At 40.1% G+C, this 20,320-nt stretch overlaps 4 protein-coding genes across 5 annotated transcripts; 1 reads left to right on the forward strand and 3 right to left on the reverse strand.

The window, feature by feature from the left end:
- Positions 1 to 4,420: 4,420 nt before the first annotated feature.
- LOC126791720 (vacuolar-sorting protein BRO1) lies at positions 4,421 to 9,732 on the reverse strand. Its single transcript, XM_050518185.1, has 8 exons — positions 8,918 to 9,732; positions 7,643 to 8,593; positions 7,428 to 7,517; positions 6,895 to 6,963; positions 6,427 to 6,567; positions 5,844 to 5,892; positions 5,286 to 5,389; positions 4,421 to 5,185 (listed from the first exon to the last, which is right to left on the reverse strand). Exons 1-8 carry the CDS (start codon positions 9,593 to 9,595, stop codon positions 4,688 to 4,690), a joined length of 2,580 nt encoding a protein of 859 aa, XP_050374142.1. The 5' UTR covers positions 9,596 to 9,732; the 3' UTR covers positions 4,421 to 4,687.
- A 989-nt stretch (positions 9,733 to 10,721) lies between these two features.
- On the forward strand, positions 10,722 to 12,712 carry LOC126791754 (uncharacterized zinc finger CCHC domain-containing protein At4g19190). 2 transcript variants are annotated; one of them, XM_050518226.1, is made up of 3 exons: positions 10,722 to 10,779; positions 11,078 to 11,147; positions 11,582 to 12,712. In XM_050518226.1, the coding sequence occupies exon 3, from the start codon at positions 11,641 to 11,643 to the stop codon at positions 12,490 to 12,492; it is 852 nt and encodes a 283-aa protein (XP_050374183.1). In that variant the 5' UTR covers positions 10,722 to 10,779; positions 11,078 to 11,147; positions 11,582 to 11,640; the 3' UTR covers positions 12,493 to 12,712. The 2 variants fall into 2 exon arrangements, with proteins under 2 accessions (XP_050374183.1, XP_050374184.1); XM_050518227.1 differs by having other exon boundaries at positions 10,760 to 10,779; positions 11,616 to 12,712.
- A 621-nt stretch (positions 12,713 to 13,333) lies between these two features.
- LOC126791753 (fruit protein pKIWI502) lies at positions 13,334 to 15,811 on the reverse strand. The gene is made up of 5 exons (XM_050518225.1): positions 15,203 to 15,811; positions 15,020 to 15,119; positions 14,825 to 14,920; positions 14,651 to 14,731; positions 13,334 to 13,529 (listed from the first exon to the last, which is right to left on the reverse strand). The coding sequence occupies exons 1-5, from the start codon at positions 15,754 to 15,756 to the stop codon at positions 13,467 to 13,469; spliced, it is 894 nt and encodes a 297-aa protein (XP_050374182.1). The 5' UTR covers positions 15,757 to 15,811; the 3' UTR covers positions 13,334 to 13,466.
- A 298-nt stretch (positions 15,812 to 16,109) lies between these two features.
- LOC126791729 (ATP synthase subunit beta, mitochondrial) lies at positions 16,110 to 19,512 on the reverse strand. Its single transcript, XM_050518196.1, has 9 exons — positions 18,976 to 19,512; positions 18,472 to 18,547; positions 18,289 to 18,377; positions 18,087 to 18,204; positions 17,896 to 17,999; positions 17,616 to 17,774; positions 17,300 to 17,524; positions 16,907 to 17,218; positions 16,110 to 16,536 (listed from the first exon to the last, which is right to left on the reverse strand). Exons 1-9 carry the CDS (start codon positions 19,456 to 19,458, stop codon positions 16,426 to 16,428), a joined length of 1,677 nt encoding a protein of 558 aa, XP_050374153.1. The 5' UTR covers positions 19,459 to 19,512; the 3' UTR covers positions 16,110 to 16,425.
- Between the last annotated feature and the right edge of the window lie 808 nt (positions 19,513 to 20,320).

A 20,320-nucleotide genomic window follows, 5' to 3' on the forward strand; every position in this document is an offset into this window, starting at 1 on the left:
CTCTCTCTCCAATTAATCCCAAAAAAAAATAGAGAGACAAATCGAGACCAACGATAGCTGATGCTTCTACCGTGGACCTCGACATCTCCTTCTTCTCCGACCCCATGACCTTTGTGAGCAGTACCCCCACGTCATCCTCCTTCCACCTCCATCAACTCTGCTGCCCACGTTCTCTCTTTCCTCACCCTCCAGCACCTCTGCAACCCTCTTTGTTAATGAGTTCTCTAGGTCTCTCCTCCTCAAATTTCTCTTCCTACATTGATTTCCTCTGCATTCACCCAATGATCGGCTTCGAAGCGCACAAACTGGCTAAAAATAGTATACTCCAATGGTGCACCAATATTAATTCCATTTGATTGGGTTGGATGGAGCACCGACGTGGTTGATGAAGTAAATCCCTTTGTGGAGGCCAAGTTGATGAAGTTGCACATAAGGTGTTCGACAAAATGCCCTAGAATGAGGTGAGAGGAAGTGTTGAAGGTTTTTGTGAGAATGGGAGGGGGGATTATTATTGGATTGATTTTTGTTCCCAAAGGTATTGCCGAAGTGTGAAAGATGAGGTCATTGAGGCTGAAAAGGTTGCGTTTGTTCATCTAGATATTTTGTGCATTGTAAGTCTTACATCGACATTTAGTTACTCACACAGTTACTTAATATCAATATGAACACAGATAGTTACCAACACAGTTAACGGGACAGTTACTCAATATCGATACAATTATAGACATACTATCATTGTAACTATTATGTTCATTATTTGAGTATCATTGTAACTATCTGGTTGTGTAACTATCAGATTTGATTTTTCTCTTACTTGGTTAGCTTTTGGTTTTATGTTTCATCTTATCAGTTCACTCATTTGATAGTGTATATTTAGTTCTAATAAAAAAGCCAACTTTTAGTTACCTAATGAGTTACTTGAGTAGTTACATGTTACTTCAGTAGCTACATTGTCAGCTACTTGAATAGTTTTCAGCTTTATGATCAGTTACTTTTGTAGTTATATCATGAGTTACTTTATTAGTCACATTGCGAGTTATTTAAGTAGTTACCATACTTGAAATAGTAACATGGCCAATTATATGATTGTTTACTTACATAGTTACCTGACTAGTTTGAATAGTCGCATGATCAGTTACTTTAGTAGTTATATGATAGTCACTCCGGTAACTGTTCCAGTCTTCCAGACGTTGTGAGTTGCGAGTTACTTGAGTAATTACATGATCGATTACATAATTAGTTACTTATGTAATTATATGACCAGTTACTTGAGTAGTCACATAGTTGCGAGTTACTTGAGTAGTTACACAATTTAGTAACTGTTCCCGTAACTATATTGACATTAAGTAACTATCTTAATAACTATATTGACATAAGTAATCGTTCTGAAAACTATATGAGGATTAAGAAACTATCTCAAACTAGTCATGATCAGTTATCTGAGTAGTTACGTGATTATTACTCCGGTCACTATATTGGCATTAAGTAACGGTCTCGGTACCTGTATTGACATTCGGTAATTGTCTTGATAACTTTCTATGTAACTATATAGATAATTGTTTGGTAACTGTGTTAGTAACTTTACTGGTATTAAGTAACTGACATGCTCCATTTGCTGCCTAGGTAAATAGTCCACACTATTGTTGCGATGCTTGACTAATTATAAGACTCATTATACCCTGCAAATAATCAGTTACATGACCAATAATTTCAACAGTTACAAGACCATTACATAAGTATTGCCTAATTACCGAAGTAGTTGCATTAATAGTTACTTGAACATTTGGCTAGTTCTATCATCAATTACATGATAAATTTCCCTGGAAACACTAAATCCATGAATCTGAGTAGTACAAGTGACGACATCAATCTCACACTCCCTCTTCTTCATTTCAAAAAGAAAAAATCTCATGCCTCATTCAGCTACCTAGCTCTAAGATACCCTTTAAGAATCTTGATTCCTCCACCATCTGCGTAGAACCTAACACCTTGAGAGTCCTTTTAACTGCACACTACCTATCACATTTTTGGGTATGTTAAATGAAATGTTGTCGATTGTTAGTTCTTCAATTATACATAAAGTGCAGCATAATGAAGCGGTGCAGAACCTATCAAAACATACATGTAAATGTTGGTTAATTGTAAAAATCTAAGTTTTTCAAGTGCATTCTGCTCCATGAAAATCACTGCGAAATAGTTGCCTTGAAAATGATGTCGATGTTTCCGCTACTATGTTGTATCTCTCAATATCGCACCTACAAAAAACTAATATCCACACAGTTACAAAACAGTTACTTAAGGGAAACCCTGTTGTCTATGTAACTGGATATGTAACCACTCACATAAAATGTAACTGCTCAAACTGGCCATGTCAATACTCAAATAACTAATCATGTAACTACTTCAATAACTACTATGTAACTACTCAAGTAACTAAACTGGCCAGTCAATACTCAAATAACTAATTATGTAACTATTTCAGTAACTACCATGTAACTATTTAAGTAACTACCATGTAACTATCTACAATATCTCGTTGCACTGCAATAGTAGCGTACTCCGACCATGTAGCTGGTCATCCAGCTGGTTAAATCAATATCACAGTTACCAATATAGTTACTGAAACAGTTACTCAATATCAATACAGTTATCAAGGCAGTTATCAATGTAACTACCATGTAACTACTCAGGTAACGTTACATAACTATTAAGATCTCCAATGAGTACAACAACATAGAACCATAAATTAGTGACAGAATGTGATAAGGTATCATTGCAAAAATGGAAGATTCCTATGTCAACCAAGATCTTTAACCCCGCCTACGTTCCTATGTCAAATTCATCTCACTAGTCATGTAATTGATCATAGAACTGTGGTCATGTAACTACTCATCAAGTAACTGGTTATGTAACCACTCAATTAATATATCATGTCACTGCTGCCTATGTAACTGGCTATATAAGTAATGTAAGCACTCATGTAACTACTATGTAACTACTCAAACTAGCAATGTTAGTACTCAAATAACTAATCATGTGACTACTTTAGTAACTACCATGTAACTACTTAAGTAACTATCTACAACATATCGTTGCATCGCCGCAAGTCCGCAACAGCAGCGCATTCCGACCATGTAACTGGTCATCTAGTTGGTCAAGTCACTGTCAAGAGAGAGAGAGAGAGAGAGAGAGAGAGAGAGATTAAGGGAGATTTTTCTTTGTTCAACATAAAATGAGAGTTTGAGAGAGAGAGACGAATATGGTTGGTTTAAGACAGAGAAAGAGACATTATGGGTGTGTGTGTTTCAATCAATTATGGTTAATTAATATATAAATGGTAAAAGTTGTTATCCTTGAGCTTGTTACTATGGTAAAGACAAGCTTGTAATAACTCAATCTTTAATGGGTAGAAGTTTTACAATGACCCTTATTTATCCGAAGTCCAAACTAAGAACCCTTATTATCATTTTGGGTCTTTAAATGACATTTTTATCAAAACCCCAAATTTTTAAGACTGACTGTGGGAGTTGCTTTATATGACCTTCTAGAAGGATTTCCTTGTCAAATGTGCCCTCTGGCATCACCAGCCCAGAATTTTTGCGTCTCTAGCAATCAAATCTATCTGACCGTAGCTAATCTACTCTTCGATCACTTTGATGTGCTCTGAGTCTCTGGCATCACTATCAGTCTATCCCAGAGTTTGATCGATGAAGCCAATTTGAGTACCACTTCAGTAGACTGCTGCATCTGGAAACTGTCTATGTGGATGTCGATCACGGCAACAAATAAACTCTTTGAACTTGGAGTATCGAAGGGCCGAAGCCGCCGAACCATACAGCCATACACGACATGCTTATATGACCATATAGGGAAGATTATCACTGAGCGTGAATATATATGATGAAACAAACAGAGGATATAATATATATATTCGATCTTAATTTTGCTAAAGAGGACAAAAGCTTATTACTCTAATGTGTACGTAGATATATACATTTTGAAAATTGTATGGGTAAGTGGGTAACCGTATGTACGTTAATATTTGTTGCATGGACAGCAGCAGTTCTGTTGGTATTTTGTGTGCTACTTAATTTAGAGTAAATGACGAATTCATTAATGTTTTTAAAGCTATATATGGATCCATTTGTTAATCTATATTATTTTCTTTCATTGGATCTCATGGAGTGATCTTGAATTTTCTAAGATCGAGAGTTGCGGCTATTATTTAATTTTTGTTCACTAGTAGCTAGCTACGCATGCTATATGGATTATGGTTGCCAACGAGTTCGATTTATGTATTCTCCTTTGCTCTATGCCAACGGGTTTTCCTTTACATGTATATAGAAAAGTAATAATGCACGTACCCTATACATATAGGACATGTCATTAATCAATTTATTATTAATCACGGAATGAAACCTCTGGTATTCAATCTTAAAATGTTTCAAACGGACGGATTTATTATTATTCAGAGTCTACATATATCAAAGTACGCTCTAAGCTATACAGAGAAAAATGTATAAATGAGCTACGAAGCCAAGAAGCAACCCACCAGACGACCACAAATGTGCCAGGCAAATAGACTATACAATCTCAAACGACCATATCTATTCATCTGAATGATAACTTACAACATCACATAATGAACAATCAATCGTATTCTGTACCAAATACGATCGCTCCTTCACTATTGTTGCTTATAGTAGCCTCCACTCTGGTGTGGAGGGTATTGAGGTGGAATGGTGTAAGGAGGTCGAGGATGCGATCCAGATTGTTGTGCATTGTAGTATGGACCGCGCCACCCTGGATAAGCAGGTTGGCCATATTCATGGGTTGCAGGGGGCTGTTGCTGGGACTGGGGAGGTGGGTAAGGACTACCAGCTTGAGGGGGTGGTACATGGTATGGAGGCGGCATCTGCTGTGTCGAGTAGGGGGCAGGCTGAGCATAACCCGACTGCTCAGGAGGTCGGTAGTAGGGTGCTTGAGGACGAGGATCAGTTTGTTGTTGTGAAGCAGCTCTTTGACTTTGACTTCCCGCAGAAGGATTGTACGTGCTTGAGCTTTTAGAATCCTGGAAACTGAGACCTGCCATATGTTTGTGCACGTCTTCTATCATTTCCTGACACTGGATATTTCTAGTCATCACAAAGTCACTGCACTGCTGCTTTACATTAGTTATTGCATCCTGTCAGAAAAATTGTAAATGAAATTAGCAATCCACCAATGTTTATGATGCCTCACACTGTAGAATAGTAAACTCAGCAGCAGTTGAACAAACAAATTACCTGAAGAGTGACATAAAACTTCAGACCCTCGTTTATGTTATCCTTGATTTCCCGGTACTTGGCTATGGCAGCTTGAATCTGCTTGTAACATTTCTCACGAGATGCTGGGACAAAATTCAGGGAATAGGATCAGAAACAAAATCAAAATGAAAGAAGAAAAAATACACTCAATATATATTAAGACTACACATGATTGGAATTCAATACATCCAGTTGCAGAGAAACACAGACCAAGCTCATATGAACATGTCAAGAAATCCTAGCTTATTACATGAATTCAAGTCTCACAACCGCGAACTAACCTAACTACGAGAACCTGTATGACCACAAATGTAAAATCTTTGTTCACCAGCTAACCATCACTTTGATTATGCTAAAACAGATGTAACCAGATAATTCCCGTTCAAAATCACTATGCTTTTATTTAATTATCATTCAGCACCCAGGCTTTGATTCAATTATGACACACCACCCATTCAATTATGCATCAAAAAATTGTTACCCTCAAAGTATAGAACCCATATGAAACGGTAGAAAGCCAAATAACAACATCCCTACCTTTGTAATCTTCAAGATTGAAGACTGCAGCGAACTCATCATTTTGGGCCTGGAGATGACAAACAATACATATATCAGTTGTGATATAACTAGGGAACAACACTCATGATAATTTATTTAGAATAAAACTTGCCCCAACTATTTAAACCCCATGTCCGTAATTAAAGCACAGAACAATATCTTCACACTGTTGAGATGGCACGCAGATCATATGCACACTATTTCATAGCATCCATCCTCATCAAACACAGGTATCTCACTCTCAGATTAAGACTATAAAGGTTAGGATCATTATTCTTGTAAAACCTCCTCCAGGAAGGTAAAGGGAATTGAGCCTCAGTGTCATCCAACTTCTTACCATTTTAAAACTGACCCTGCTCACCCATAGTAAACTAATAATTTCTTTCTAAAGTTCAAGATTGCCAAAATGAAGAGCAAGACTATATATTCTGTCACAAAGTTTGTCTCACCATGTGATTATTAAACTTATAATGCAATAATAGGCTTACAGACTGTAGTACAGCACTCATTGCAACACAATGAAGACAGATGTTGGTTAATAAGATAGGATAAAGAGCTGGACCTGGATTTGCAGCAAAAGCTGTTCTTGGGCCTCAATATTGTGACCAATGTCTTCACTTATAAGATCATATTTTGATATCTCCTTCCTAAAAAGATCCTCATAGGAGCCAGTTGATGTCATCAACTTAGGAAGTATGTCATCCTGAGGCCAAAAATAATACTAATAAGGGCCAAAATGCACTAAACTGAAGATGCAATGCAGCATCAAATATTGATAAAGCACATTAATGAGGTGCTGCAGGAACAAAGAATGCTTTCCGAAGAAGCCAAAAATCCAATGTAGTCAATAACTTAGCAATCCAAGAATATATATTAGCATTGTTACAACAAACCTGTCCATGTGGTAAATAACTTAATGACAGAATGCGTGGCAAACAAGAGAGAATCATCTAACAAGATTAAGTTGCAATTGGCAGGAAGATCACTGAAGTGGGGAAAAAACCCACTATGCAAAGGATAAACACTGCACCTTTCTTTTCATCTCTTTGAGCATGTCTTCAAGGCCTGCTCGTTGAGCACCAAGTGTTTCCAATTGCCGCTGCATTATTGAAAAAACATATAAGAAAAAATCACATTAAGAATAACCAATTTAACACAACATTACTCTATCTTCAGAATAGGTGGAACAAGATATCATCATAAAGTTTTCTCCTTTTCTGTTATAATATATGTAAACATTTCGTAGAGGCATCTCATATTGACAAACAAATCTATATCTATGTACATATATATGCATAGTTAATTTAACATATTTTCATTGATGAACATAGTACAAACATCATTTTCTGCCAAAAGCAAGAATGACAAGCATATCTTCTGAAAGTAAAATTTAGTAATTATTACGCCAAAAGCTGTCACTTGGAAAATTACAAACAGAAAATATAGTTGGGCAGTCAGCAAGAAACAAGGGAGCAACATAATAAGCAAAACAACCAGGCAAAAATACCACGAGAAGTTTTTGCTTAACTCAAGTAAAATGAAGTAAAAAGATATAAACGTTACCAAGCTTTGCTTCAGAGCCCCTAGTATAGCATCTTCATTGGCGTCCAACGACATTATTGGCCTAGCTAGAGTTGGTAGGGCAGATTCAATCTATGAGCAAATAAGACAAAATGACTTAGAAATACACATGACCTACTTATAGGAGGTAATAATTCAAGTCTACCAGAACTAAATAATTTCAAGTGCGGCACACAAAGGATTCCAAAAAAAATTACCGGGTGACGATCAAGGATTGACATGAGAGCTGAATGTTCTCTGACTGAGCGCTCAATCCGAGCATCACTGTCTGAAGCTTGCTTCAAGTTAGCTGCAAACCTACTTAGTCTATCCTGTAAGTTTTTAGTAAGAGTGCTTGACTGAGGCCTCGTCCACCGTGTTCCAAACTGGCTTCTAAACTGGGCATCTTCTCTTGACTCTTTCTGCAAGAGCTCATCAATGTGTACCAAAATTTCCTGGTTCACCCTTCTCAAATCCTTAAGTTGTTGCAACTCAGCTTCCAAAGCAGCAGGGCCCCCACTAATCTGCACTGCCTCCACGTCTTCCTTAAGCTCCGTAGGAAGAGTAAAATTTCCTTCTAAAGCAAGGATAGACTCAGGAAGGTCCATCTCCTTGAGCCTTACTCTGGTAAGCTCACTGGCTTGTTGCAATTTTTCAGCTTGAGTCCTGATAATATCATCGACCATTTCAGTATACCTGGAAAGAGCTTTTGCACTACTGTCCGGGACAAGACTAGCAAACATCTTCTCCTTGCTTGCATCCAAGACCTCACTCATCGCCATAGGCTTCACCATGGAAAATGCTGGAAGGGGTGGTAAGGAACTAGGGGACGGAACCCTCATGAGGTAAACTCTATCATTCTCCTTCATAGCCCTCTCAAGGTTACGGTTAAGGTTGGCCTCTAATTTGTTAATTGCATCCAAAATTTGTGCAGCAGCCCCCTTTGTTGATTTCTTGGACTCCGCTAGAGCACTAATCCCACTCTTCAACCGTGCAATTTCCTCTGCAATCTCTTCTTTCTCATGCAGCTCTAGACCACACCTATAGCAAGCTTCCGCAAAAAAGAGCGCGGCCTTCAACTGCATGTGTGATATCCAAGCCTTGTCAAAATGCTGGTTCAAAGTGGGGGAATTCGACGCAGCCAAAGCTTCCTCGTAGTACAATCCAACCTGTAACCACATCCATCATATCAAATTGTAACCAAATCAAGTTTCAATTCCAATGTTGCATATTGCAAACAGAACCACCTGAAGTCGAAAACTATATGCACTACTGTCACAGCTGAATACATAACGTTTCATAGCTAAACACAACTTGATCATAGAAAACTATAAAGCTGAAATTCACTCAACCACAACGTAAAAGCTAAATAATTAACATTTTAAAGCAGAAGCACTTGATTCGATGCTGAAGTTCACTCAATCAGGCCATCAGATCACTTCAAAGTTCTAACTAGCACAATCGAAAACCGAATTGAAATGGAAAACACAGACCTGCCTGGAGATCTTGGCACAAACACCAGGGGTGCTGCCTTTGGCTATGGAATTCTCAAAGACACTCTCCTGCGCCTGAGCCAGCATCAGCCTCTCCAGCATCCCGGCGCACTCCACCGACAAATCCACCGTCGTGGAGCTCCCAATCGACGCCTTGGTCGCCGCATTGTCCCTCAGAAACGCAAACGCGCCGGCCGCGGCGATGAACGCGTGGGACGCCTGGCGCCGGCCGTCGACGGTGGCGCGATCGTAGGACAGGCCAATCTGGCTGTAGACGGCGCCGAGGTTGAAGAGCACGGCGGCCTTCTCGAGGTGGATGTTCTGCTGCGAGGCCTTGTACTTGTTCTTGAAGGCGTCGTGCCAGACGAAGGTGACGGAGTTGACGTGGTCGGCGTCGGGGGAGATAGGGAAGCGGGTCTCGACGAGGCAGAGGGCTTTGTAGTAATTTTGGAGGAGGTCGCGGCGGGCGGGGAGGGAAGGGTCGGGTTGGCGCTCGAGGTCGGAGCGGAGCTGTTTTAGGGTTTGGAGGTCGTCCTCGAGGTTCTGGGCTTCGCGCTCGGAGTAGTGGAAGGCGATGTAGTTGCGGAGAGGGCGGTAGAGGTCGATTTGAGTGGTCTTCTTCTCGAAGATGGCGAGCATGACGTTGGTGGTAGCGGAGGAGGACGGCGACGACGCCATTGGAGTGTGATCGGGTTTTTTGTTTTTGATCTAGGGAGAATTGGGGAGCACAGAGAGAGAGAGATGAAGGCAAGGACTGGGAAATTGACCGCGTCAGTCTGGAGCACTCTTGCGCCTCTGTGCGCGTATTTACTTTATATCTTTTTTTTCGATCATGTTTTTCTTCATTTCTTCTGCACGAAGCGAACTACTATTATTAGTAATCTGAACAAGTTTTGTACTTAAAATTACATTAACACTTTTTTAATACATATTATTTGAAAATAATATTATATAATTTAAGAATAATAATGTAAAATAAAAAAATCAGAATCATCAACAAAATTTAAAAACTCATATGCATATACTTCTCACTTCAATTAGACACACACGTACTGGGTGGTGGTTGCTATTATAATTTATAAATTGAAGAATCAAATGTGTTTAAAGTAAACCTTCTCGAGGTGGAATCATCTAAACATGCTTAAAAGCCGTAAAACATCCGCATAGACGCTTTATATTGCAACGGGTTTGCTCGTCTAGGCGCGGTCGAAAGTTTTACTCACCTAGGCGCACGCCTCGCCGACTTTTAATAACATAGGATGATGCTTTTGATATTATTCATTGTTATGTTCTTATAAGGTAAATAATATTGAAGTTTGTGAAGCGTTGTTACTTTTTCCATAATCATTTAAATATTATAAATGTTTCTAACTACTATATCGTTTCATATGATTTCATAAGTTTTTTTTTTAGAATATATGATTTCATATGTTTAGTAGTCAGAGCTAATGAAAGTGTCAGTTGATGTCTTTGTTTAGTGACCGTTTTGACCAAAAAAAAAAGACGGACCATAGTTTCCTTCACACTTGCATTCATCAAATCGATTTTTGCGGTTAGACGGATTACATTTCAGTACATTGTGTAGACATTAAGCTGTATATCTACTGTTGGGGTACTATAGTATTTTTGAGTGAAATATAAAGTAATTCAAAAGTTTAAAACAAACCGAGTAAAAATTAGTTACGAAGCTGGAGTAGGTAAAAGAGTGGGTAAAAACCGTAAAACCGTGCGGTGGTGGCGTGTGCTTCGCTGTGTGTGTATATAAATACGGGAGGGCCAAATCGGCGAACCGCGTTATTATTTGTTGAAGGCCAAAGAGTCAAAGCCCTATTCTTTCTTCCGACGCCGCCGTTTTGCATCAGGTACCTCTCCTAGGCACATCCAGGGTTTAAATTTTCTCTGTTTCAGTGATTGGTTTTGTAGTTTGATATTTTGATTCGGTGTAAAATCTGGGGTTATGATGATTTTTGATTCGTGGTCTGTAAATTAATCTTCGATCGAGTTTTTGGTTTGATTAAAAAATATATAGATTTGATTGGATGAAATCTTCAGTTTGTGTGATGTAAAGAAAGATATGCAAGAAGAGAACTTGATTGAGCTACTTCTCAGTTTGGTTTGAGTCTGATCTCTGACATTCTCTTGTGGTATTGTTTGTTGTAGATTAGCTTGAATTAGACTTACCGATTTGGGCTGGACTTTGGTGTTTATAGCTGTGATCTTTCTGGATAAGGTAAGAGCCGAATTGTATATCCCAAAAGCTATATTGTTTCAAATTCAAAAGTTTTAGTTGATGATATGTTGTGTAGATTGTAAGATGTTCTTGGTAAACTTGGAATTGAATATTTTTGATTCAATTACTCAGTGCCCAATTGTACATTTTAGTTGGTAATGCGGTAACAATCTGTGTGATGCTCAACTATTTTATAGCCAAGTAATTATAAATTTGGTAGTGTTTGGAGTAAGAAGTCACTTTGTTTGTTATCGTACAGTATATGGGTTTTAAATTAAAAAATATGACGTGTTAAAGAGGGGAAGCCAAGAGTCTTATTATAGGAACGAAAATGTCCTCTTTGGTGTTAGTTTTCTGAGTAACTAACTGCATGCGTGCTTGTTATTAACCGGACTTTATGATCGAAAGCTAACACTTTTTTTCTCTTCTTTGAGATGCACTTTTCGTCATCATCATACCAAAATGCAGATATTGTACTGGTTTTTGTATCTCAATGGACACCAGGAAGTTCATGCAACTGGTCGAGGAGAAGAAGAGGAGAGCTCTGGAGAAAAGAGAAGCCCCTTTGAAATGGGAGCAGAAACTAGAAGCTGCTGCCAAGGCAAAGGCTGATGCTGAAGCCAAAGCTAGGAAGTTGAAAACTTCAAAGCATAAGAGAAGGTCTTTTTCAGACTCTGATTCCTATAGTGATGACAACGGCATTGATAATAGGAGAAAATCAAGTAAAAGAGCCCACAAGAAGCACAAGAAACGCCCTCACTCGGAGTCAAGTGACAGTGAAAAGAAGAAGGTAAAGAGATCCAAGCGGAAGCCAAAGAGATGTTCTTCAGGTTCAAGTGATGAGAGCAGTGATGGATATGAGAGTGGCTATGAAGGAGATAAGAAGAGGAAGAAGCGAAGCCACAAAAGGCACAGGGGTCATGATTCCAGTTCAGAATCTAGTGCTTCTGATTCTTCAAGTGATGACAATGATGAGAGACTCAGGAGAAGTCATGTGAGGCACCACCGGCGCCATAGGAGGGCAGATTCTGATAATTCCGACTCTGGTGATGATGAACAGAGAAGAACCAGAAGAAGTCATGCAAAGCACCCTAAACACCACCGGCAGTTGAAATCTACTTCTGATTCTTCAAGTTATGAAGATGGTGAGATTAGAACCAAAAGTCATGCAAAGCACCATAAACGACATAGGCGATCAAATAGTGTTGATTCAAGGTCATCAGAGTCCGATTCTTATGTGCGCGATAGAAGTAGCAGATCTTTAGGGAAGTCATCAGATGACAACCATGATGAAGCAGATAAACATTTGGAGGACGAGGAATGGCCACCATCCCCACCGCCATAGACACCGTCACAATCATCCCTCAGGAGAGGAGCAGGATCACCATCCTCTGGATTCAGTTAAGCCCCATGGAATGCATGTTGAAGATCGTTGTAGAAATGGAACTGATGACATTGATGATGCTCCTGATGATCAAAATGTGTAGATCATTTTAAGATGCATTCTTCACTTCCTTGAATTGTTAACCTTAATTCTCGACTGTGGCAGATATTTCTTTCTTGCATAGGCACAATTCTATTGGACCAAGAGGCCTGGCCGTTTACAATGTATAACTGTTTCTGATTTCTGCTTTTAAAGTGGTCGATTGATCAGCTTAAAGATTGAAAAAAAAAAAAAAAGAGGTTGGCCCTGAGATGTTGTCGATACTTGATTTTATTTCCTGAACAGCTTGTTTCCAAGAACAAGTTTTATATAGTTCTATGTAATTGTGTAGTTATCGTTTCTCATTTATGTAGGTCTTGAAAACTCTGGGAGTGAGTTCCATTAGTTAGCAAGGTTCAAGATACAAATAAGAGATCTGTTATCTGCGTATTTTGCGGACTTTGAACTAAATTTCAGTGAATAGGTTCAAGTTCCTACTGGATATGGAATAGGAAATGTTTGTAGATAGTCAAACCCCAAGCAATTATCGACACTTTACCCTTTCGAAGTTGCACAGCTCACAGCTGTTGCAGGGGTTCATTAGCAGATTATCTATTCTTCAACCTTCGAAAGCAATTAGTATGACTCTTGACACAAAATAAAACCGCATTAAACTGTAAAAAGTGTAACGGGTACTGGTTAGAGCAGACATCTCAGACTAGGCACAAGACCAAATGACAGTTGTAACAAACAACAAAATTGCTACGTCGAACACCAAAAATTGTATGTATTTATCTGATTCCAGGCCAGGATAATTTATCCTCAGCGGTGGGGAATAAATTAACAGTAACTATTACTCAACAATGGTACAACAATGCAGACTTTCAATGTATAAGTTAGAAGTTCTTCAGTATTTTTTCACTCGCAACTCCATCTGATAAAAGAATTGAGCTAACTTCCTGCAAAGGAAAAACATGACAAATGTCAAATTAATAACCAGAACCACAGAAATCAACATATGTGGAGAATATATTAGCTTTTAGTATTAATATGATCACAAACAAGACATCTCATTCTCAGGGCTATACCACATCCTTTCCAGTCGTATGTATCAGATGGTACCATATTCCACTGAACTACGGGATCCATTGAAGATATCAAAATTTTAACAAATTAATATTCCTTTCCTGGCAATCACACAGGCTTAATGCATATAAAAATGTGATTGAATCCGAAGCAGTCGTGAGAACAGAAGTTACTATGCAAAAATATTAAAAAAATAAAAACATTAAACCGCGTGAAATAGAAAGAAGGGAATGCTGGAAGTGATGAAAACATTTGGTTGCTGATCTTTGCTCATATCAGACCAAAGGGTTACTACGCATTCATTATTGCGGATGTAGTGAGTGCATTCCCCAGAATAACCAGGACCACTGTTCCAAAGTGTTTTTGATTTCAAGATCAGAGATTCTTCAACTCATCCATCCCTCTAAAGAAATTGAGATATCTTTTTTTGAGTACTTAAAGCAGCCAGGTTAATCGCTTTCCTTATATTTAGGTCTTTTTCCCATGAAGAAACAATTTACTTATGAATCATAAATAGTGATTCAACATCATCTACTGCACCAAATCTTCCCCCACCCCACCCCATAATGTGACTTCACCAGTTTTGCTTCCAAACATACTTATGTCTTAATCCAACATTCATCATGTTTGCTAATCCAGTATTAAGAGGAAAGAGCCAAACACCATTCGTCCCTAGAGTCAAGACTAAAAACAAGTCGTTCCTCTATAGATATCTTTATCTAACTCTGATAAAATTTAGTAGACATAACAACAATAGCACCTTGCAGCCGAGAACACCACTTCCCAAAAAATGTATGTCCCTCTTAAAAAGCACTAGACGATTTATTGGATATGTCTTAAACTATTAGTTTCGATGCCCCCATGAAGCAACACCCCAGATGTTCACATAGATGTTACCAAACATAAACAAGCACGAGATAAAACAAAGACAAACAGCATCAGCAGAACTACCAATAAGCATGACAAAGAAAGAGTAAAATGAAGCAGTAAAAACCTCGGCCATCTGTTTCTGCCCACAGAGAACAGCAGCGGTGGATAGAGGGTTATACACTTGCTTGGCTCTAGAAAATGCAGCCTGCAAATTTAAACAGAGTGCATTAACTTCATAATCAAAATCGTAGCAGAAGTAGTGACAACTTAAAATAAGCGCATTGCAGCAAGTTCCTACCTGTACATAACCGCTTTGTCCAGTCCAACCATCTTGTGGTTGTGATAATACAGGAACTATCTTTACACCTGAAGCTTCCCAGTCTTTAAATCTATCCTAAACATTCCAAACCAACAAGAGCCACAATTACTTAAAGTCACAAATTAAATTGAAGTAGAGCATATGAAAATGAAGAACAACAAGCTCATGACAGACCTGATAGGCCATTCTGTCAAGGTTTCTGGCCCCATAGTAGAGCTTCACGTCGGATCGCTTATCGGCGTTAAACCCTGATTCAATCAGAGACCTAATTGGACTGCACAACCACAAATTCAAAAATCCAAATCAAACTCCAAATTCACTCTACTACCTTGAATAATCAATTCGGTGCTGACAAACCTGATTCCAGATCCCGTTGCGAAAATCAGAACCGTCGGAAAACTCTCCGGCGGCTCTATCCGCTCGATTTCGAATCCCTTCCCCATAGCCTGAGTCAGCTCCACAACGTCGCCCTTCTTCAACCCGCAGAGCAGCTCCGCAATCGACCCCTCCACGCTCTTCACCAGGAACTCAAACACGCCCTTCGTCGCCAGGGACGGCGGCGACGCGATTGCGAGGAAAGACGGCTTCTCCACCTCCGGGACGCGGAGCTGGAGGTACTGCCCGGCGCGCGTGTACGAGGAAGCGAGGTCAGGCGCGTCGGAGAGATCCACGCGGATGTGGAACAGCGACTCCGCGGCGGGCTCGACCTGAGAGAGCGGCGCCGGGGTCCAGAGAGTGGTGTCCTGGCGTACGGCGGCGGAGACGGCTGCGAGGCGGCGGCGGCGGCGGTTGTGGAGGGTTAGGCGGGAAGGGGTGAGGCGGCGTAGGATAGACATGGGAGGGAGGGAGGGGCTAAAGTGCGCATGGGGGTGTAGAGGTGCTAACCGGGTTTGGGAGATTGTGAATGACATGGTGTGGGCTAATATTGCTGCGGCGGATTTGGGGATGCCGGCGCCAAACTTGGTGTATGACACTTTGAGTCAAAGACGACGACGACGAGCCTCGTGGTTGAATCGGAGTTGAGGTTAGATTTGTAAATTTGATCCTCCAAAAATACACGTGGCATGGTTTTGGGAGATCCTGATTGATGCAGGATAACCGGTTTGAATGATCACAGCCACTCGTTATAAGTCGGAATTCGGAAAAGACGTGGCAAAGCTCTTGCAGCGGTAGACGAGGCCGGCCGGAATTCGTCTACCTCTGCATTTTTGGAAATGAGAAGATTGTACATACAATGGAGGAAGCGAAATGGGAAGCAAGGGAGAAGAGGTTTGAAACTCATCACGTAATTCACATAAACAAAGAGTTGAACATCAGCGCATCCAAGGTTTGGGAAATTGAAAAGGTAAAATAAATTTACATGTCCTCTATCTTTCTTCCCCTTATTGTAAAACAAGGAAAAAGGGGATAGGCCATTGCCTCCATTTCTCTCACACTCGGCAATATCCTTGATTCTGAAATGGGAAATGCTCATACAATTTGTCTCAAAAATGAAAAATCCTGTTCGCCGGCATTGCCAGCGCCACCTAAATTATTTGGGTTTTCACAGTTATCAAGATAAAGGAACAAAGATGTGTGACTTAAGCATTTTCCTTGGCAATCTTCTCAGCCTTAGCAATAACCTCCTCAATTCCTCCAACCATGTAGAATGACTGTTCTGGAAGGTCATCAAACTTACCATCCAACACTCCCTGTCAACACAAAATACCAAAATTAAATACCAATCAAGTAGAGAAATCAATGTACGTTCAAACTCCTAAATCTAGAAAATGGGACAGGTGAAGACTTGATTGATGCATGCCCAATGAGGGTGAATTGGTAAAGCATCATTGGGCGTTCAAAACTCATCATTAAATCTTTCAAACACTGATAAAAGAATAAATTATCATGTTAGTACTTTTATTGGCAAGGAAAGCAATGGCAGTACCTTAATAATAATAAAAATTGACAAAATAAATGAAAAACTATTTTTACTTTTTTTTCCCTAGTTTTTCTTACAACAGAATAAAAACAATTGGAAGGATAATAATCAGGCACGCGCTACTTCAGAAATGAGATTACCTGGAAGCTCTGAATGCTTTCTTTCAACTCTACATACTTTCCAGGGGCACCGGTGAAAACTTCTGCTACATGGAATGGCTGGCTCAAGAAACGTTGAATCTTACGTGCACGGGCAACAGTCAATTTATCATCTTCACTAAGCTCATCCATACCCAAAATGGCAATAATATCTTGCAAATTCTTGTAGTTCTGAAGAACCTTCTGCACTCCACGAGCAGTGTTGTAATGTTCCTCACCCAAAATATGGGGAGAGAGCATACGAGATGTGGAATCAAGGGGATCAACGGCAGGATAGATACCAAGCTCAGAGATCTGTTCAATTAAAAAACAACAAGGTTACTTAATTGAAAACATGCAAAATGATTCAAAAGTAGTCCACAGTTGTGACAGGACCTGTCTAGACAACACAGTTGTGGCATCCAAGTGAGCAAAAGTTGTTGCGGGAGCAGGATCTGTCAAGTCATCAGCGGGCACATAAATAGCTTGGACAGAAGTAATGGAACCCTTCTTGGTGGTTGTGATACGCTCTTGAAGACCTCCAAGATCAGTAGCTAGGGTAGGCTGGTACCCGACAGCGGATGGGATACGACCAAGCAAAGCAGACACCTCAGAGTTAGCCTGTAGGATAGGACAACAACACATAACCGGATTAACATCATGCAATGTGAATACAAACAATGTGCAACAATTCCTCAAAAGTCATGCTTACTTGAGTAAATCGGAAAATGTTGTCGATAAAGAGAAGCACATCTTGCCCTTCAGCATCACGGAAATGTTCTGCCACAGTCAGACCAGTCAGCCCAACACGAGCACGGGCACCCGGGGGCTCGTTCATTTGACCGTACACTAGAGCACATTTGCTGTCAGCCTGATGCAATATAAATGGAAGAGAAAGTGAACAACAAAAACTGATAGAGGATTGTGATGAATGTAAATAAATAATAATAATAATAATAATAAATAAAGGATAACACGTAAAGTGTACAGACCTGCTTTTCACCGAGCTTAATAACACCACTCTCAATCATTTCCCTGTACAAGTCATTACCCTCACGAGTACGTTCTCCGACACCGGCAAACACGGAGAAACCACCTGATCAACAAAGATAGGCCGTAATGTAAACAAGCAATAACTTTTGCAAAACCAGTGTGTCAACATCTCTAACTTTTGAAAACTGACCATGAGCTTTTGCGACATTGTTGATAAGTTCCATAATAAGCACAGTCTTTCCGACTCCAGCACCACCGAACAACCCAATCTTTCCTCCTCTTTGGTATGGAGCAAGAAGGTCAACAACCTGTAAATGAAACAATATAAATACACTGAATAGTTTATAATAAAGTTAAAGCATACAAGAAGCAAAAAAATATGCGGTCCATACCTTGATTCCAGTAACAAGGATCTGTTGTTCAGTAGCTTGCTCAACAAAGGCAGGAGCTTCTCTATGAATGGGCAGAAAGTGATCGGTATCTGTTGTAGTGTCAAGAGATAAAGTCAGAAAATGTACCCTGGTAATATCACATTGCAAATGACGAGCAGTTACTTTATGGTTTCCGGTACTTACTGATATCGCCTCTGTGATCAATGGGCTCTCCAATGACATTCATGATTCTACCAAGGGTAGACCTACCAACAGGCACCTAAAAGCCAAACAGAGAACACATTATACTCCCAATTCATCGTACCAGAACCAAACCCCTGTAACCAAACAAATACAAAAAGACCACTAGCGCACAATCAGTGCGCCATGAACCAAATGTGTAACTCTAATATCAAAACGCATCAGTGTATAAGTGAGCATTTATCAAAATCAAATATTTCCAAGCGCAAAAGCTACAAATGTTAAACGATCAATAATGGGTCAACACAAAACCTAGCCAATAGAACGAATACAGATCTAATATACACTAATACACATCACCAATTCATCATTTCCACCTATTTAAATCAACACCTTAACCATAAAATGTCAGTAAAGCCCCAAATTTTCTCATCCAATCTCAACACACATTGCTTATCAAATCGAAAACAGCCACTGAAAACCATTGAAACAGATTAATGAGCTTACAGTGATGGGCGAGCCGGTGTTGAGCACGCGCTGGCCTCTAACAAGACCCTCAGTCCCATCCATAGCAATAGTCCTGACCATGTTCTCACCCAAGTGCTGAGCCACCTCAAGCACCAACCGGATCGAGTTGTCCAGCACTTCCAGCGCCGTCAAGATCGGCGGCAGCCCCTCCTCAAATCTCACATCCACGACGGCTCCGATGACCTGGCACACCTGCCCGATCGCGCCTTTCCCGGTGAACTCGTCGGTGATTTTCCCCTTCGCGCCATCCTTGGGCCCGGCCGGGGACACCGACTTGGTCTCGGTGGCTGCGGCGGTGGCGTACTCGGCCACGCGCGAGAGGAGGTAGCCGTAGGGCGACGCGCGGTGGGGAGGGGGCGATGGGGAGGAGAGCCTGGGGTGGGAGTTGGAAATCGGAGATTTGGACGGAGATCGGCGTACGGATGACCGGACGAGAGAAGATAAGAGACGACGAGAAGCCATTTGGTTAGGGCTTCAGAGAGAGAAGAGGAGACAGTGAGAGAGAGACTACTAGGGTTTGTTATTTCTTATTTGTGAAGCTCAAGGAGACTTTTATGTACAGCTACCAGGCCCAAAATGGGAATATTTTATTTTTTTTCATTTCCTTAATTTTATTTATTTATTTTTGACCTTTTCGGCTTTCTGTGCGAGTGTGTAGGTGGAGTAAAACGCTGCGTTACAGTACCGCTATCGGGTTCAGGTCGTTGCCTTGGTAAAATTGCGACACATTTACCTATTTGCCTTTTGGGTCCCACTAAACCAGCCAACCAGGTAAAGATTCAACGAACAAATAGGGTTAAAAGTTAAAACTTCAAAATAGTTTGGTTCTAAACCTGTAAAAGAGTTGGTGACTTTTTTGCAAGCATTGATGAAGAGCTGACACATTCACGTACTATGAAAGTTCATCATTCAATCTCCAACTTTGACCTCTTCGGTTGTAAATTGTAATACACTCGAACAAACTAATATGAAGAGGGTACTTCACATAAAATGTTTCATTTATACATGTATATCAAAATCTCTACAAAGGTATGAAAGTTAATCGTATCCGTCATGCTCAAATACAGTAATTAAAAAAAATACAAACTTTGTATTTCTAATTTCTTGGAGTCATATGAACTGGGATTTCAGTTTAATAAGGGACATTACCACCTTAGATCGAGCTGAGGTATTGTTAGGAGATGAAACGTCTGAGCTGAATTTAACGTGTCAATAGAGGTGGATGTTTGTTGATCATAACAACATAAAATGCTCTTTCTTTGGTCGCATGCTGAAAGAGATCGAATAGTGTCGATTAGCTTCAATTGATAGCGATCCAAATGAT

Source organism: Argentina anserina, chromosome 4 (genome assembly GCF_933775445.1).
Source record: "Argentina anserina chromosome 4, drPotAnse1.1, whole genome shotgun sequence".
Taxonomy (NCBI): Eukaryota; Viridiplantae; Streptophyta; class Magnoliopsida; order Rosales; family Rosaceae; genus Argentina; species Argentina anserina.

Bases quoted from the DNA above. Each gene is read 5' to 3' on its own strand.
- LOC126791720 (XM_050518185.1), bottom strand. From the start codon at position 9,595: ATGGCGTCGTCGCCGTCCTCCTCCGCTACCACCAACGTCATGCTCGCC. The intron at 8,594-8,917 runs GTCTGTGTTTTC...ATGTGGTTACAG, and splicing joins GTGCCAAGATCTCCAGGCAG to GTTGGATTGTACTACGAGGA. The intron at 5,186-5,285 runs GTAATTTGTTTG...TTTTTCTGACAG, and splicing joins AGTTTTATGTCACTCTTCAG to GATGCAATAACTAATGTAAA.
- LOC126791754 (XM_050518226.1), top strand. From the start codon at position 11,641: ATGGACACCAGGAAGTTCATGCAACTGGTCGAGGAGAAGAAGAGGAGA.
- LOC126791753 (XM_050518225.1), bottom strand. From the start codon at position 15,756: ATGTCATTCACAATCTCCCAAACCCGGTTAGCACCTCTACACCCCCAT. The intron at 14,732-14,824 runs GTAGGAACTTGC...TTAAATTTGCAG, and splicing joins GACAAAGCGGTTATGTACAG to GCTGCATTTTCTAGAGCCAA. The intron at 13,530-14,650 runs GTTTTTACTGCT...TTTCCTTTGCAG, and splicing joins GGCAGAAACAGATGGCCGAG to GAAGTTAGCTCAATTCTTTT.
- LOC126791729 (XM_050518196.1), bottom strand. From the start codon at position 19,458: ATGGCTTCTCGTCGTCTCTTATCTTCTCTCGTCCGGTCATCCGTACGC. The intron at 17,775-17,895 runs GTCTGTACACTT...ATATTGCATCAG, and splicing joins TTAAGCTCGGTGAAAAGCAG to GCTGACAGCAAATGTGCTCT. The intron at 17,525-17,615 runs GTAAGCATGACT...CCTATCCTACAG, and splicing joins ACATTTTCCGATTTACTCAA to GCTAACTCTGAGGTGTCTGC.